The sequence below is a fragment of the Thamnophis sirtalis genome, unplaced genomic scaffold (assembly GCF_051295495.1).
Source record: "Thamnophis sirtalis isolate CommonGarterSnake01/CBP01778 unplaced genomic scaffold, rThaSir2_p1.2 scaffold_10, whole genome shotgun sequence".
Taxonomy (NCBI): domain Eukaryota; kingdom Metazoa; phylum Chordata; class Lepidosauria; order Squamata; family Natricidae; genus Thamnophis; species Thamnophis sirtalis.
Window position 1 is genome coordinate 61,945,238 of NW_028261390.1, and position 16,162 is coordinate 61,961,399.

Sequence of the window (16,162 nt, forward strand, 5' to 3'; positions counted from 1 at the left end):
AGGTTTAGTCATAATTCCAACCAAATTATTTTAAGGAATTTGTTTTTGGATAGAAAAGCACTGGCAATCTTGATTGTAAATTAGTCCCCTTATATTTCTGCTCATTGTAATTTTAGCACCCCGGAAGGAGAGTCATTACGTACGGAATAACTAAACAAAGAAAACATTATCCTTGTTTAAAAATCGAATCCACCCACAAACACAGCATTCCCATCTCAATCTTTATGTACCCAATAGATCAGTTTCTCTCACATCTTTTTTTATTTCATAACTACCGGTACTCTTACAGAAAAAAGAACCAAGGAAAAAGGCAATTGATATGTAGGCATGATTGGTTTAGTGGAGAACTAAATGGAAAAAGAAAAATCAAATGTTAAATTTAGTTTTCAGTCCTTTAGGTAACAATTCAACAAGGATTTTTCCAAGGTTATGGTCAAAAAATTATGGACTTATTCCACATACATGTAATAACATAATCTTCAAGCACTCCATAACAGCTGCCATCTTGATTTTTTTTAAGCATATCTTCTCTTCTTAATTCAATATACCTCATTCATGAGGTATATTTCAAGGTTTTCCATTTTAACGTGACAAATTTTTAAGAATAGCACAGTCCAGTCGCTTCATTGCTACTTTCAACTAACTGGCATTTCCAGTCAAATACTTTGGTGGCATTCAAACAAAATTCTAAATATTTTTTTCTATGAGAATGGATGAACTGTTGTGGTAATAAGGGCAAAGTAGAATTTGTATGGCTTTGCTTCGACATGGCTTGCTTTTCTAAGTGACAGACAGTTTTAAATTCTGGCTTCTGGTTCTTTCCATATATTTTACTTTAGAAAACTCATAATACTAAATGTACACTTAGCAACAAATGGAAGCAAATATTTATATTCTTCCTCTTTCTACTTATATGGTGGTGAAGACAGGAGAAAGCACACAAGCCTAAAATTATTGCTAGGTTTTACTCTCTAAGCTTGCTACTGTAGGTAAATATATGTATATAATATTTATAGTTAATAAATATTAACTTCCATCTAAACCAGGGGTGAAATCAACTTAATGTTGCTACCGGTTCGCAAATGTGAGTGAGCACCTTCCCCTTTTTAGGTGTGTCACATGTCAGGACTTTTCGGGCATTTTCCAGCAAAAAATCATCATTGCATAAAAATCAGAATCAGAATAGAGCTGTAAGAGATCTTAGAGGTCTTCTAGTTGAGCCCCCTGCTCGAGTAAGCGATCCTACACCATTTCACACAACTGACTATCCAGTGGATGCAATGGGTTGGCATTTATAACCACGTGGTTCACTTAAAAATCACATAGTCTTCTTAACAACTATGACTTATTTAATGACATTTGTAAAAAACAATTGTAAAAGCAAGTCCAGTCAGGTGATGCCTCAACTTATGACCTCAATAACTCCCAATTCCGGCCCCAATTGTGGTTGTAAATCAAGGACTACCTGCAATGCAAAAGTATCCCCTGATTAAATGTCAGAGGGTATATAGAGTATAGAGCAGGGGTTGGCAACCTTAAGCACTCAAAGAGCCATTCGGATCCATTTCCCACAGAAAAGAAAACACCGGGAGCCACAAAACCTTTCCCGCGCCTAACTATTTCCTGAGCGCCCACAAAACTAGTATATGTATTTGGATTAAAGGTTCTGTTTTCTTCTGAAACTTTTCTTTTCTTGGATTTATTCATGGTTGGCCTACAGGGGATCAAAAAACTCAATAAATTGTATGGTGGCGGGTGCCGCACATTGGTGGTTGTGACACACGTTTTGAGGGACAGGGAGCCACAGCAGAGCCACATGCGGCTCCAGAGTTGCTGACTCCTGGTATAGAATATCCCCTGACTGAATGTGTATTAGGGATTCTTTCCTTTTCAGTAAATATCTGGGCCACTGCCAGGCACTCAACGCCTTACCAGCTTATTAACCTTACACTATGCCAATTTCTAAAACCCAATGTTTTCTATCCCGCTATTTGTGGATTGAGTTGCAGGATTTCTGAGTGCTAATGATTTAGGTGTGTCCCAACCAAACAATGCTGCCTCTAGGGCCCAACTCAAAATGGTTTCAAAACAGCAGCAATTTTTTTTTGCTCCTTCCACTTAACTGAGCTGAGAGGGAAAGAATTGGTAGGCAGGAAATCTATTATTGTTTTGTGTTGTGGCCCAGCAGGAGCCGTTGGAGCTGCCACCAGACTCCGACAGCGAGGGGCCCTATGAGTCGGTTCTGGAGGATGTGGAGGACCCTGGACAGGATTCCGACTCTGAGCAGGGCGCAGAGAGGCTGGTTGGCTACCAGGAGGCATCTGAGCCTTGGACCAGTGGGGAGGAGACAAGGGAGTGTGATCCTGACTTTGGAATTAAGTTGTTGTTCCTGGATGCCCGGCACCGGAGAACTAATAGGCGTAAGGAACAGTTGCGCAGTTACAGGAGGTAATTGCACTCAGCTGGTGGTCATTAGGCTCCTCTGCAGACTATAAAAGGAATGCTTGTGCACACGCCCCTTTTTGCAGAAGTCAACGCATGAACTAATGTTGGAGAACAGTACTGTGAACCTGGCAGGCTGGATTGCTGCCGAGGTTTATCTGTGTTGGATTGCTGCCAAGGACCTGTCTGTCTGTTAATAAATTCCGTAAAGTATCTTTGGCTTGGAGTGTGTTGGTGTGGGACGAGGGGGATCAGAACAGTTTTGCATCTGTTCTCCTTTAACAGATGACGTAGTCAACTCAGTTTTGTTTTCCTTGGGTTTTGAGGTGAAACGCTGTGAAGAGATCCAAAACATCTTTTTGCTATGGCACACATATATTGACTAGATTTAATTTTTAAAGTTACATGAACAAGCAGTAACACTGGAGTCTTCTCCCATCTTTGGAGCCCCATGATTGACTTGTAGCATGCAATTAACCTACAAATGTGCTCTGTGCACAGTCATTCATGCCCTCGTCCTTTCTCCCTTGGACTACTGTAACACTTTCTACATGGGGCTGCCCTACATGGGGCTGCCCGGAGGCTTCAACTGGTCCAGAATGCGGCTGCGCGGGTTATCATGGGGGCACTTAGGTGCTCCCATGTTACGCCCCTTTTAGACGGCAAGCACTGGTTGCCGGTTGTCTTCCGGGTGCGATTCAAGGTACTAATTATGACCTTTAAAGCGCTCCATGGCTTAGGCCCAGGATACCTGTGAGACCACCTACTGCCACCGGTAGCCTCCCACCGTCCAGTGCGATCCCACAGAGTTGGCCTCCTCAGGGTGCCGTCAGCCAGGCAGTGTGGGCTAGCGACACCCAGGGGGAGAGCCTTCTCTGTGGGAGCGCCTTCCCTCTGGAATGAGCTGCCCCCAGAACTTCGTATAATCCCCGACCTCCGGTCCTTCCGACGCACCCTAAAAAGTTGGCTTTTCCAGCAAGCCAGCCTGGCCTGAACAAAATAAAATAAATGATTGATTATTGTTAATTTTAATCGATTTTTTAAAAAATGTTATTGTTAATCTTAATTGGGTTTGTTTTTTGGATAATCATCTAATTTTTTTTTAACTTTTGTAATATGTGGTTTTTTTTTTATGTTGTACTTGGGAGAAGGGTGGCATATAAATCCAATAAACCAAACCAAACCAAACCAAATACAAGTAATGGGTACACAACTTTTCAAATTTCTCCAAGCAACCCTGAAATTGCACCACTATTATTTATATAGTTCTGCTGATTGTGCTTCAAGTAGAGTTTTCCTAAACATGTTTAATTGTGATGTAGAAGTAGGGGGAAATAACCCAGTGCAATGATGCCTCAAAAGCAAGAGAGGATCTAATGGAATTCTATTCAAAGGGGAAAAAAGTGACATGAATTGGATATTTTTTTACATGCAGGAAGACAGGTTACTTATGAGGAACAATAATGAATGGCGGTGCAATCTTCAAGATCCTTGATTGTACCTTGATTTTGTAGCATAACTAAAATGGGTCTCATACCATCTAGTCAAACCTGGTATCAGATTCAAGATCATCTGATCTTGAAAAAGCCAAACGGGAAGTCATAATAGTGAGGAGCCTAGGTGAACCACTTTCTTGCCCTCGCCAGGAATGGAACTCAATTCAAAATCTCCCTTTGAAAAAGAATAATAATCTCTTTCAACTTGTGGTGTGGATGAAAGTTTGAGTGACACTCTGCCAACTGTAGTGTGAGCTAAGACCCAAGCCACTCTGACAAAAAAAAAAAAAAAGCAGAATGTAGTAACATTGCTGAGTATAGTTCTAGACCAGGAGTATCCAACCTTTGCAATGTAAGACTAGGGGTGAAATTTAGCAGGTTCTGACAGGTTCCGGAGAACCAGTAGTGGAAATTTTGAGTAGTTCAGATAACCGGCAAATACCACCTCTGGCTGGCCCCAGAGTGGGGTGGGAATGGAGATTTTGCAATATCCTTCTTCCCAGAGGGAATGGGGATTTTGCAGTATCCTTTCCCTGGAGTGGGGAGGGAATGGGGATTTTGCAGTATCCTTTTCCTGGAGTGGGAGGGAATGGGGATTTTGCAGTATCCTTTCACTGGAGTGGGGAGGGAATGGGGATTTTGCAGTATCCTTTCACTGGAGTGGGGTGGGAATGGAGATTTTGCAGTATCCTTTCACTGGAGTGGGGTGGGAATGGAGATTTTGCAGTATCCTTTCACTGGAGTGGGGTGGGAATGGAGATTTTGCAATATCCTTTCCCTGGAGTGGGGAGGGAATGGGGATTTTGCAGTATCCTTTCCCTGGAGTGGGGTGGGAATGGAGATTTTGCAATATCCTTCCTCCCAGAGTGGGGAGGGAATGGGGATTTTGCAATATCCTTTCCCTGGAGTGGGGAGGGAATGGGGATTTTGCAGTATCCTTTTCCTGGAGTGGGGAGGGAATGGGGATTTTGCAGTATCCTTTCACTGGAGTGGGGAGGGAATGGGGATTTTGCAGTATCCTTTCACTGGAGTGGGGTGGGAATGGAGATTTTGCAATATCCTTCCTCCCGGAGTGGGGAGGGAATGGGGATTTTGCAGTATCCTTTCCTGAAGTGGGGTGGGAATGGAGATTTTGCAATATCCTTCCCCCAGGAGTGGGGTGGGAATGGAGATTTTGCAATATCCTTTCCCTGGAGTGGGGTAAGAATGGAGATGTATCCTTCCCCTGACAGGCCCACCAAACCATGCCCACAGAACCAGTAGTAAAAAAATTTGAATTTCACCACTGTTTAAGACATGTGGACTTCAACTTCAAGACTTCCCTTGGCTGGGGAATTCTGGGAGCTCATGTCCACAGGTCTTACAATTGCCAAGGTTGGACACCCCTGGTCTAGACAAAGCAACCATGGTTGCAATGTTCTTGGAGATCATTGGAGATCACTTCATCCCCAAACTACAGTTGGTTAGTACCTTTCTTGAAATCAATCAGAGGGTTTCCGGATTATCTGAAATAAGTGACATGAATGATTACAGATTGGGTGCCAGCTTCGTTTGAACTGTTTTGGATTCAGACTATTGTCTCAGTTATAACTGACCTTAAAATACAAAGTTTAAGGCTTCAATATTCAGCCTCATTTTGAACTTCTCTATTTTCCTACCGTGTTTTAAATATATGTAGCATCCTGCCTATTGAAAAGTCCTCACGAACTCAATAGCTTACAGACACTTGACCTTTAAAGCTCACCTCCATAGTTTTGATTAGAGTTAGACACTTTAAGCATCAATTGTTTTCAGCTTAACATAAATTGAAGTTTATTCTGAAGAAGTTGGATTTATTCTCAATAGAAGTCAAAAAATATTAATAAATCTGTATTATTATATGTTGTTAGTTGCAAAGTTGTGTCCGACCCAGCGCCAACAAAAGTGCATATCGTCAAGGCTATGATTTTTCCAGTTGCAATGTATGGCTGTGAAAGTTGGACAATGAGAAAGACTGAGGGCCAAAGAATTAAGACTTTTGAATTATGGTGCTGGAGAAGACTCCTGTGAGTCCCTTGGAATGCAAGGCGATCAAACCGGTCAGTCCTAGAGAAGATCAACCCCGACTGCTCTTTAGAAGGCCAGATCCTGAAGATGAAACTCAAATACTTTGGCCACCTAATGAGAAGGAAGGACTCCCTGGAGAAGAGCCTCATGCTGGGAAAGATTGAGGTCAAAATAAGAAGGGGACGACAGAGAATGAGGTGGATGGATGGAGTCACCGAAACAGTAGGTGTGGCTTAAATGGACTCCAGAGGATGGTAGAGGACAGGAAGGCCTGGAGGAACGTTGTCCATGGGTTCACGATAGATCAGACATGGCTTCACATTATTATATAGCAGAAAGCAATTTATGGAGTGAGGGTTTCCCCTATTATAAAGGTAGAGATTATATATTTATTTAATTTATATGCCTCACATTTCACTATCCAATGACTCTGGCCTGCTTATTGGTGCAACAGAAAGAGCAAATCTTTCTTTTTAATTAGAACATTCACCATCTTTACCCAAGAGGGGGAAAAAACCCTTCTATTTGAAACTTTAACCTTCCAAAGAAATAATTATTTTCAAAGAGTATTAAACTAAGGTGTTAGGAACTGCTTATCTCTAATTAATGTTCTTATATATCAGATAAAATCGGGTATTATCTGATGACTTGCTATCAGATAACATTTTTTAAAAAATCAATGGTTTTTTTTCCTGTGAATTTAAATAACTGCTTCCTGTTGATAGTTGACCTCTTGATCAAAAGCTTTGAAATAGGTAGATTCCTTAGCTCTTTTTTCAGATTAATTTGTTATTGAATACACTGAAGGAGCAACAACCAGATCTAAAATAGACATTCACTGATAACAGTTTGGGTAGTCAGTTAATTCACTGCAAGGAAACATACTTCTTGAGCGTAATACTAAACAGTGTTTTAGCGATACAGGCATCGAATCGTTTCTCCCTCTAGCTCTAATTTTTTGAGTTGGCATCACAAGGAGGATGGGAATTTTTTTACTTCCATTTTTGGGTAGCATAGTTTAAGCCAAAGTAAGTGGTTGGTGCTAAAAGTAGGGTTTAAGGAAACAAGGATCATAGAATATGGCTTGAAGTTGATTTGTTTCATTAAATCCCTACTGAAAGCTAGCCACAGCCGATGTAATATTTGAAAACACCAAGAAAATTGTCATTGCCTGAATGAGGCATATGGAAAAAATTAAGTTTTGGGAGTGTTTGAAATATTGCAGCTCATCCAATAACACTTCATACCAGAACAGGGAGTTGAATTCCACAAGTCTTAAAGTTGCCAAGGATGGAGACCCCTGCTTTAGACAGAAGCATTCACATTTGTTCAGCTCTCATATAGCAGCCACAATCGGGACTGGCAACTCGGTCCTTAAGCAAAGCGGTTGCTAAGTGAAACTGTGAGAAGGTTTATGGTCTTCATTCAGCTTCCCTTTGCTTTACGGACCTGCAAAGTTCATTAAATCAAGGATTGGTCATAAAATTACTTTTTCATCACGGTCATAATTGTTGTTAATGGGGGACTAGTGGTTAGAGTGCAGTACTGCAGGCTACTTCTGCTGATCACCTGCTGCCAGCAGTTTGGCAAATCGAATCTCACCAGGCTCAAGGTTGACTCAGCCTTCCATCCTTATGAGGTGGGTAAAATGAGGACCCAGATTGTTGCGGGCAAGGGGCTGACTCTGTAAAGCACTGCTATTGCTATCTGTGGCTATTGTGACACTCCAGTTACAGAATAGAAATCACATTCTTGCTGAGTATTTGCAATCAGCAACTCTTCTACAGAGATTGCTTGTTTTTTCCTGCAGATATCTTCTGGACAGTTCTTTTTCCCCTATTTTAGTATTTGGGCCTTTTCTGCCTCACCTCTTTAAAATTCCACAGGAAGCAGCTTTCATTTTTTAGTGCCTTTTGCACTGTTAGTTCTCTGCAGTCTATTTAGCTAGTAAGATTTCTTTAGAGCCGAGGTGGCGCAGTGGTTAGGGTGCAGTACTGCAGGCCACTTCAGCTGACTGTTATCTGCAGTTCAGCGGTTCAAATTTCACCGGCTCAGGGTTGACTCAGCCTTCCATCCTTCCGAGGTGGGTGAAATGAGGACCCAAACTGTGGGGGCGATATGCTGACTCTGTAAACCGCTTAGAGAGGGCTGAAAGCCCTATGAAGCGGTATATAAGTCTAACTGCTATTGCTATTGCTAAGAGAGCATTGTAAAAATTAAAGGTGCATTTCACCAAATTCCTGATTTTAAAAAAAGCTCAGAGGGCGAACTACAAACACAAATTGTACTGCCGTTTCATTGGGAAAATACTACAGATAACCGTCGACTTAAAACAGTTCATTTAATGACGATTCAACAGCACTGAAAAAAGTGACTTACAACCATTTTTCAAACTTGTTGCAGCAGCCCCATGGACACACGATCAGAATTCAGACGCTTGGCCACTGATTCATACTTGTGACGGTTGCAGTGTCCCAGGGTCGCACGATCCCCTTTTGACAAGCAAAGTCAATGGGCGAAAGCCAAATTCGCTGACTAGTTTAACAACTACAGTGACTTAACAACCGAGGCAAGAAAGGTCGTAGAACGGGGCAAAATTCACTTAGCAAATGTTTCACTTAGCAACAGAAATGCTGGGCTCAATTGTGGTCATAAGTCGAGGACTACCTGTATTTTCAGGGGATGGGAGAGGAGGGGGAATGAAGAAATGTCTCCTTCCTTCGCTTGTAAAATGGTTTATTTAGAAAATGCTTTAAAATAAAAACAAAACAACCCACTCCCAAATTTCCTGAAAGCAACATAAACTGAGAATGGGCATTTGTAAAAACAACAACAACAACAACAACAACAACAACAACTTGTTCTTCAACAAACCGTTCAGTGCTATTCTTTCATAGTGGCATCTTTGTATTCAAACTGCACCAGTGCACAAAATGGGTGATAAAAGGCTCGCAAAATGTATAACATTCCTTCGATCGCGGTTTCGGACAGCTTAACTTTTCAGCTGTTGCTTATCGTTTTCTTCACAATAATGCACCAGTTGCCATGGTCGTAGCTTGAACTTACTATGCGAACCTCAGGGATGTTTTCTTCCAGCAGAGAGCACAGCTCCCCTTCGCGGAAAACATGGTAATAGCGCATAAAGGCTCTGGTGTCCTGTCCGTTAACCGCGCAGTCTCCTACCGCCACCGCTGATTCGACCACAGACTCGCTGGAGCTAACGGATGAAATCCTTCTGAAGGGTTTTCCCGCAAAGGAGTGACTATTGCTTTGATGGTTACGGCTGTTCTTGACGTTTTCCATAGAACTCCTTAGAAATGAGGTTTCCCCGTTGCGGTGTTGGATTAAGGTTGCCGGCTCCCCATCATAACCCCTCAGGGACCCTGAAGCTGCCAGCCACTGGATTTGTTCCCGGGCTCCACACTTTGTAAACACATCGTCATAGCGATCGAGCTGTCGTTCTTCGAGCAACGCTGACTGACACCCTAAGTCTACGCTGCAGTGCCTGAGGGGCTGGACAGAAATGGCGCTGCTTGTCCATCCCACTGCATCCTTCAAGGGATCCATCTTGTCATGTTGCTTTCTTAAGACAGATTCGTCAAGAGATCTGGAGGAAAACCAGGAACGGAACGATCTCCCCAGGGCACCGTAAAATCGCTTTTCTTCGTCGGGAGAAATTTTCACGCAGCAGGACCCGGAGAGGCAGTTACCCAATTTCAGAGGGGGTTTCTGATCAAAGGGACCAGGCTGACGGCCTTTTAAACCCATCGATGGTTTTGAGTGCGTGGTCTGAGATTCCATAGCGGGTGCTGTATCAGTTTTAGGCCCGGGTTTATTGGACTCTGAAAGCAAGCGAGAACACAAGGCTTTGTTCCAAGGAACAAATACATCTTGTTTCTCAAAATGTCGGGTTTTTTGCTCCATAGCCCAGACATAAATCATCATTTGGCCACCGGGAACCAGCACCCTGACCATTTCTTGGATCGCCTGGATTCGTCTTCGCTTTGTGGAGAAATGATGAATCACTGAAAGAAGAGGAAACGTGTTCTTTCATTAGGGCTTGAATTAAATGTCTTTATAATCATGTATCAAGGTATTGTTCACTAGGTAGCAATTTTGGTATTTTCAAAATTAATTCTTGGTTCTACTATACTGTAGGGATGCGGTGGCTCAGTGGCTAAGCTTGTCGATCAGAAAGGTCGGCACCTCGGTGGTTCGTATCCCTAGCGCCGTGTAACGGAGTGAGCTCCCATTACTTGTCCCAGCTTCTGCCAACCTAACAGTTCAAAAGCATGTAAAAAATGCAAGTAGAAAAATAGGAATCACCTTTGGTGGGAAGGTAACAGCGTTCCATGCACCTTCGGCATTTAGGGTAGAAGGCTGAGTCAACTTTGAGCCAGTCAGAATTGAACTGCTGGCAGTGGGCAGAGTTACCCTGCAATGCTGCATTCTAACCACTGTGCCACCATCGTTCAAATCACCATGTCTAATTCACTATAATCACTTTTCATCTTTGCAGATACCTGGTTTTATTGGAGGTGGGAGGCATAATGTAGCTTAAGATTCCAATGTGTTTCCTTCACAACTTTTCTTCCCCTTTGTCAGGGACAACCCATTTTCCCACTCACCACATTTTCTCATTTTCCCAAACACGCATGTTGTTGCAGCTTCACAATTGCAGCTGTTTCTAATTCATTTCTGCCCGCTATGTACCCAGGCAGTTTACCTCTTTAACTTACTGATATATCATGCTTATGAGCTGTGGTGGTGCAGTGGTTAGAGTGCAGTACTGCGGGCTACTTCTGCTGATCACCGTCTGCCAGCAGTTTGGCAGATCGAATCTCACCAGGCTCAAGGTTGACTCAGCCTTCCATCCTTCCGAGGTGGGTAAAATGAGGACCCGGATTGTTGGGGGACAATTTGCTGACTCTATAAACCGCTTAGAGAGGGCGGTAAAGCAGTGTGAAGTGGTATATAAGTCTGTGCTATTGCTCTCTAATCAACAAAGCATTGCATCCTCTTGCTGCTTCCAAACCCAAGCAAATTATTCTGTGCCCCCTCCCCATTTCTAAGCGTAGGGGAATCATTTAAGGATGTTTTTATTTTGCAAGATTGCGAGCTTGCTTATGTCTAAATAAAGTAAGTTATAAAAAAGGATTGGTAATAAAATGAAGAGAAGCATTCCTGCTTAAAATTTCTAAACGTCAAGGTTTTTTTTCAGCCAACTGGAATAGAGAATATTTTTTCAACTGGAACTTTTGGGAATGAGGTGTAGGGTGTTTCCCTGGATGCTCTGTCAATGGGGGGAAAAACTGTCTGATTCATAAATTAGCTACCCAGAGAAAATGACATCCTCAGAATATTCTTCGGGGGGTTTTTTTCCTCTGCAGCCATGCACCCAGCGGTGGGATTCAAAAATGTTAGCAACTGGTTGCCCTGTTGCTGGGTGGGTGTGGCCATGGGGGGCCTCTTGCACCACCGGGGGGACGGTGTTTTTTGCCCTTCCCATGCTCCAGAGGCCCCCACAGAAGTCAAAAACGGACCTTTTCCAGACTTCTGGAAGGCCTGTTTTTCACTCTCCAGAGGCTTCCCCGAGCCTCCATGAGGGCGAAAATGGCCTCCCTGGGCTCCGGAAGCTCTCCGGAAGCCAGAAACGGGCTCATTTCTAGACTTCTGGAATTTCCGGAAGACCTGTTTTTTGTCCTCCCAGACCCTGTACTTACCCGGCATGATGAACAGGCTGTGTGGAGACTCCTGGGAGGGGCAGGGCAGGGTGGGCAGATAACCAGTTTGGTGAACAAGATGCAAAATTAGCATTCAGTTCCCCTGAACAGTTCTGAACCGGCTGAATCCCACCCCTGCATGCAACCTTCTTGTTTTTTCAACATATACACTATATTGCCAAAAGTATTCGCTCACCTGCCTTTACTCGCATATGAACTTACTGTAAGTGGCATCCCATTCCTAATCCATAGGGTTCAATATGACGTCAGTCCACCCTTGGCAGCTATAACAGCTTCAACTCTTCTGGGAAGGCTGTCCACAAGGTTCAGGAGGGTGTTTATGGGAATTTTTGACCATTCTTCCAGAAGCGCATTTGTGAGGTCACACGCTGATGTTGGGCGAGTTTACGTGGCCTACCACTTCGTGGCTGAGTTGCTGTCGTTCCCAAACACTTCCACGTTCTTATAACACAGCTGACAGTTGACTGTGGAATATTTAGGAGCGAGGAAATTTCACAACTGGATTTGTTGCACAGGTGGCATCCTATCACAGTTCCACGCTGGAAGTCACTGAGCTCCTGAGAGCAACCCATTCTTTCACAAATGTTTGTAGAAACAGTCTGCATGCCTAGGTACTTGATTTTATACACCTGGTGGCCATGGAAGTGATTGGAACACCTGCTTCTGATTATTTGGATGGGTGAGCGAATACTTTTGGCAATATAGTGTATAAAATCCCTGAATTGGACTGACAAAAAGCCTGACTTCCTATTATCTAATCTTCCTATAATAAGTAAATTAGGAAATATTAATGTAGTGTCATGTAGTGTATATCAAAAGCGTTCCCTCCGATCTCAGGTGTTGAGGCAATTAAAATCTCTTACCTCCCACTGAGATGATGGCATTGAAGCACAAATCCCGAAAAGGGAGGTGTAGGTTATCACAGATCATCACTTCACAGCCTTTATTTCTTGCAATCTCGATTAAGGGGCCACAATAATCGCATCCAAGGTTATATACTAGGTGGTTGACATCAAGATATTTTCCAATCCCACAACCTTAAACCAACCAAAAGAGAATTTTTATGTGAGGTTGATTGCCTTCATTCGTGAGGATTTCTTATATACAAGAAGAAAGCAAGAAATCGGAAAGATGACCATGGCCAACACCACAGTGTCCTATTTAGCTCCCCTGAACATCTTTAAACCTAAAACTTGGGAAGTTGTCCCAGGACTTCTGCACCCTTGAAGAGCATTCGGTGATTTCAGCTGGTCCAGAATGCAGCTGCACGAGCGATCGTGGGTGCACCTCGTTTTAACCACGTAACACCTATCCTCTGCGAGCTGCACTGGCTGCCTGTTGATCTCCGGGTGCTCTTCAAGGTGCTAGTTGTCACTTACAAAGCCCTTCATGGTATTAGATCTGGGTACTTGAGAGACCGCCTACTGCCAATTACCTCCACTAGGCCAATAAGATCCCATAGATTAGGCCTCCTCCGAATTCCATCAGCCGGTCAATGTCGACTGGCAACTACCCGGAGGAGAGCCTTCTCAGTGGCTGCTCCGACCCTCTGGAACGATCTCCCCGTGGGGATTCGTACCCTCACCACCCTCCAGACCTTCCGCGTAGCCCTTAAAACCTGGCTGACCCGACAGGCCTGGGGCTGAAGACTTCAACCCCACCCGAATAGTATGACTGTTGCATTTTTTAACGATGTATTGTTTTCTTGTACGTAACGTGTTTTGTCCTTCCCTCCCCCCGAATTGTGAGCCGCCCTGAGTCCCCTCAGGGAAAAGGGCGGCATACAAATAAAGTATATACAATATACAATATACTTTCCTTTCAGCATCAGGAATAATAATGGGTTTTCTAAGTTGTGGGGGGATGCTGGGTAGGAACTTAAACACCTCTCCCTGCTGGAAGTGGATCGGAGTCTTTCCAATGAAAAGGAGGCCTGGCAGAGATTCAACAATAGGGTTGCTTTGGATTGGTTTCCCCCATCCGATCTCTCTGTGTGCTCTGTGTGAAGAATGTACGGTTCAAAAATGGACCCTCAAGACAAAGGAGGAAGGATGTTATATGACTTCCACTTCTGCTCCTCAAGGAGGGGAACATTCCAGTGCTTTAGACAATGTAGAACCTGTATGATCTAAAGCAGGGGTCTCCAACCTTGGGAATTTTAAGACTTGTGGATTCAACTCCCAGAATTCCTCAGCCAGCTGGCTGAGGAATTCTGGGAGTTGAAGTCCACAAGTCTTAAAGTTGCCACGGTTGGAGACTCCTGATCTAAAGTGCACAGATAATTTCATTTCCTCGGAGAGAGTTTGAACCGTAGGGAATGGTTATATGGTAATAAGAAAAAAACTAGTCAATCAATACCTACCTTCTGTCGATCAACATAATTCAGAACAAGGAATTAAGAGTTTTTTTCTGATCATTCTCCTCCTCACATCCCAAACTGCCATTCTGCCTATGAGCTCTTCACACAGTTATGATTCTCCTTGTCACTTCTTTTCGTCCATCTCATGGAAGAAGATTCGGACAATAAGGAGGTTGGTGAGGAACATGGGTCAGTCCTGGAATCTGGGGAAGGCTCTGATGAGGGTTCTGTGTCAGAAGCAGAGATGGGGCCAGGGCCGTCCAACAATTATTGGCTGCCTTCAGAGTTAGACATCAGTGAGACAGACAAATAGCTGGGGCCTGTTCCCAGTGTGCGCATGCACAGAATTGCCAGAGAAAGGGAACAGCTAAGGAACAAGAGTCGTCTTGGGAGTAAGGCCACAGGTGGACGGTGAATGGCCCCTCCCAGAGGAAATAAAAGAGGAGCGAAAGCAATAGCAATAGCAATAGCAGTAGACTTATATACCGCTTCATAGGCCTATCAGGCCTCTCTAAGCGGTTTACAGAGAGTCAGCATATTGCCCCCAACAATCTGGGTCCTCATTTTACCCACCTCGGAAGGATGGAAGGCTGAGTCAACCCTGAGCCGGTGAGATTTGAACCGCTGACCTGCTGATCTAGCAGTAGCCTGCAGTGCTGCTTTTTAACCACTGCGCCACCTTGGGAGGGGAGTGGAATTTGCAGGAGACCATTAGTTCATTCCTGCATTCTTGCCATGTATTGCGGTGTCTGAAAGATATCGGCCTGGCCACTCTCCAAGCCTGATAAAGGTCGGTAATTGTGAACTATCTGGAAAGACCGTGGGAGGTGAAAGATTTTGCTGGAGAGGAACTCACTGTAAATTAAATAAAAAGGGGTTTATCGGGACGAGGACTCGGCTTCGTGCTGCTGGGGAAGCTTAGGTGAGAACAAAACAACAACAACAACAACAACCCCAGAACTTACCAATATCTGCAATCAGGCTGCCAGGCTTCTGTTCAAGTAAAAACTGCCGGACACGAGGCCACGCTTTGTCTTGTAAGTCATTGAAATAAGAGGCTGTGCTTTCGTAGACCTGATGGACATGCTGCTTTTCTAGCTGGAAGGCCTCATGTTCCATTCTGCAAGAAACCACAGACTGAGTATGCATTAAAACAGCAACAAATCTAGACACTATGATTAATTTCTAAAAACACAAGGATAATGGTCAATCCCTGATATCAGGATGAATAACTTGCATCCCCTGAATGCAATTGTTCCTTTTTTTCCCCTCAAAGGGAATCACCCAATTGCAATTTTCATCCCATCTACATCAACTGCATCACTTGACTTGTCCCATTGCAGTCCTGATTTGTCACTAAACAAGAGTATGGAGAAGGCCTTGGAAATAAATGGAATTAAGGAGAAACTTCCTAACAAGTGAGAACAACTAACCAGTGGAAGATCTTGCCTCCAGAAGTTGTGGGTGCTTCATCACTGGAGGTTTTTAAGAAGAGACTAGACAACCACTTGTCTGAAATTGTATAGGGTCTTCTGCCTTGGACTAACAGAATAACAGACAACAGAATAACAGAGTTGGAAGGGAGCTTGGAGATCTTCTAGTCCAACCCCCTGCTCAGGCTGAAAACCCTACATCACTTCAGACAAAGGGTTATCCAACATCTTCTTAAAAACTTCCAGTGTTGGAGCATTCACAACTTCTGGAGGCAACTTCTGTTCCACTGGTTGATTGTTCTCACTGTCAGGAAATTTCTCCTCAGTTCTAAGTTGCTTCTCTCCTTGGTTAGTTTCCATCCACTGCTTCTTGCTCTGCCTTTGGATGCTTTGGATAATAGGTTGGCCCTCTCTTCTTTGTGGCAGCCCTTCAAATATTTGGACTCTGCTATCATGTCACCCCAGTCCTTCTTTTCATTAAACTAGACATACCCAGGTCCAACAATTCCAGACTAGAAGACCTCCAAGCTCTATTCTGACTGTAAACTGATTATATTATTATAGTATACTCCATATTGATACTATACCCTATATAAGGTAAAGGTAAAGATTCCCCTCACACATATGTGCTACTCATTCCAG

The 16,162-nt window shown here is 43.6% G+C and overlaps 1 protein-coding gene across 1 annotated transcript; it reads right to left on the reverse strand.

Annotated features, from left to right (window-relative positions):
* Nucleotides 1–6,058: 6,058 nt before the first annotated feature.
* TRMT9B (tRNA methyltransferase 9B (putative)) lies at nucleotides 6,059–15,509 on the reverse strand. Its single transcript, XM_014057472.2, has 3 exons — nucleotides 15,053–15,509; nucleotides 12,592–12,765; nucleotides 6,059–10,009 (listed from the first exon to the last, which is right to left on the reverse strand). The coding sequence occupies exons 1-3, from the start codon at nucleotides 15,234–15,236 to the stop codon at nucleotides 8,985–8,987; spliced, it is 1,383 nt and encodes a 460-aa protein (XP_013912947.2). The 5' UTR covers nucleotides 15,237–15,509; the 3' UTR covers nucleotides 6,059–8,984.
* Between the last annotated feature and the right edge of the window lie 653 nt (nucleotides 15,510–16,162).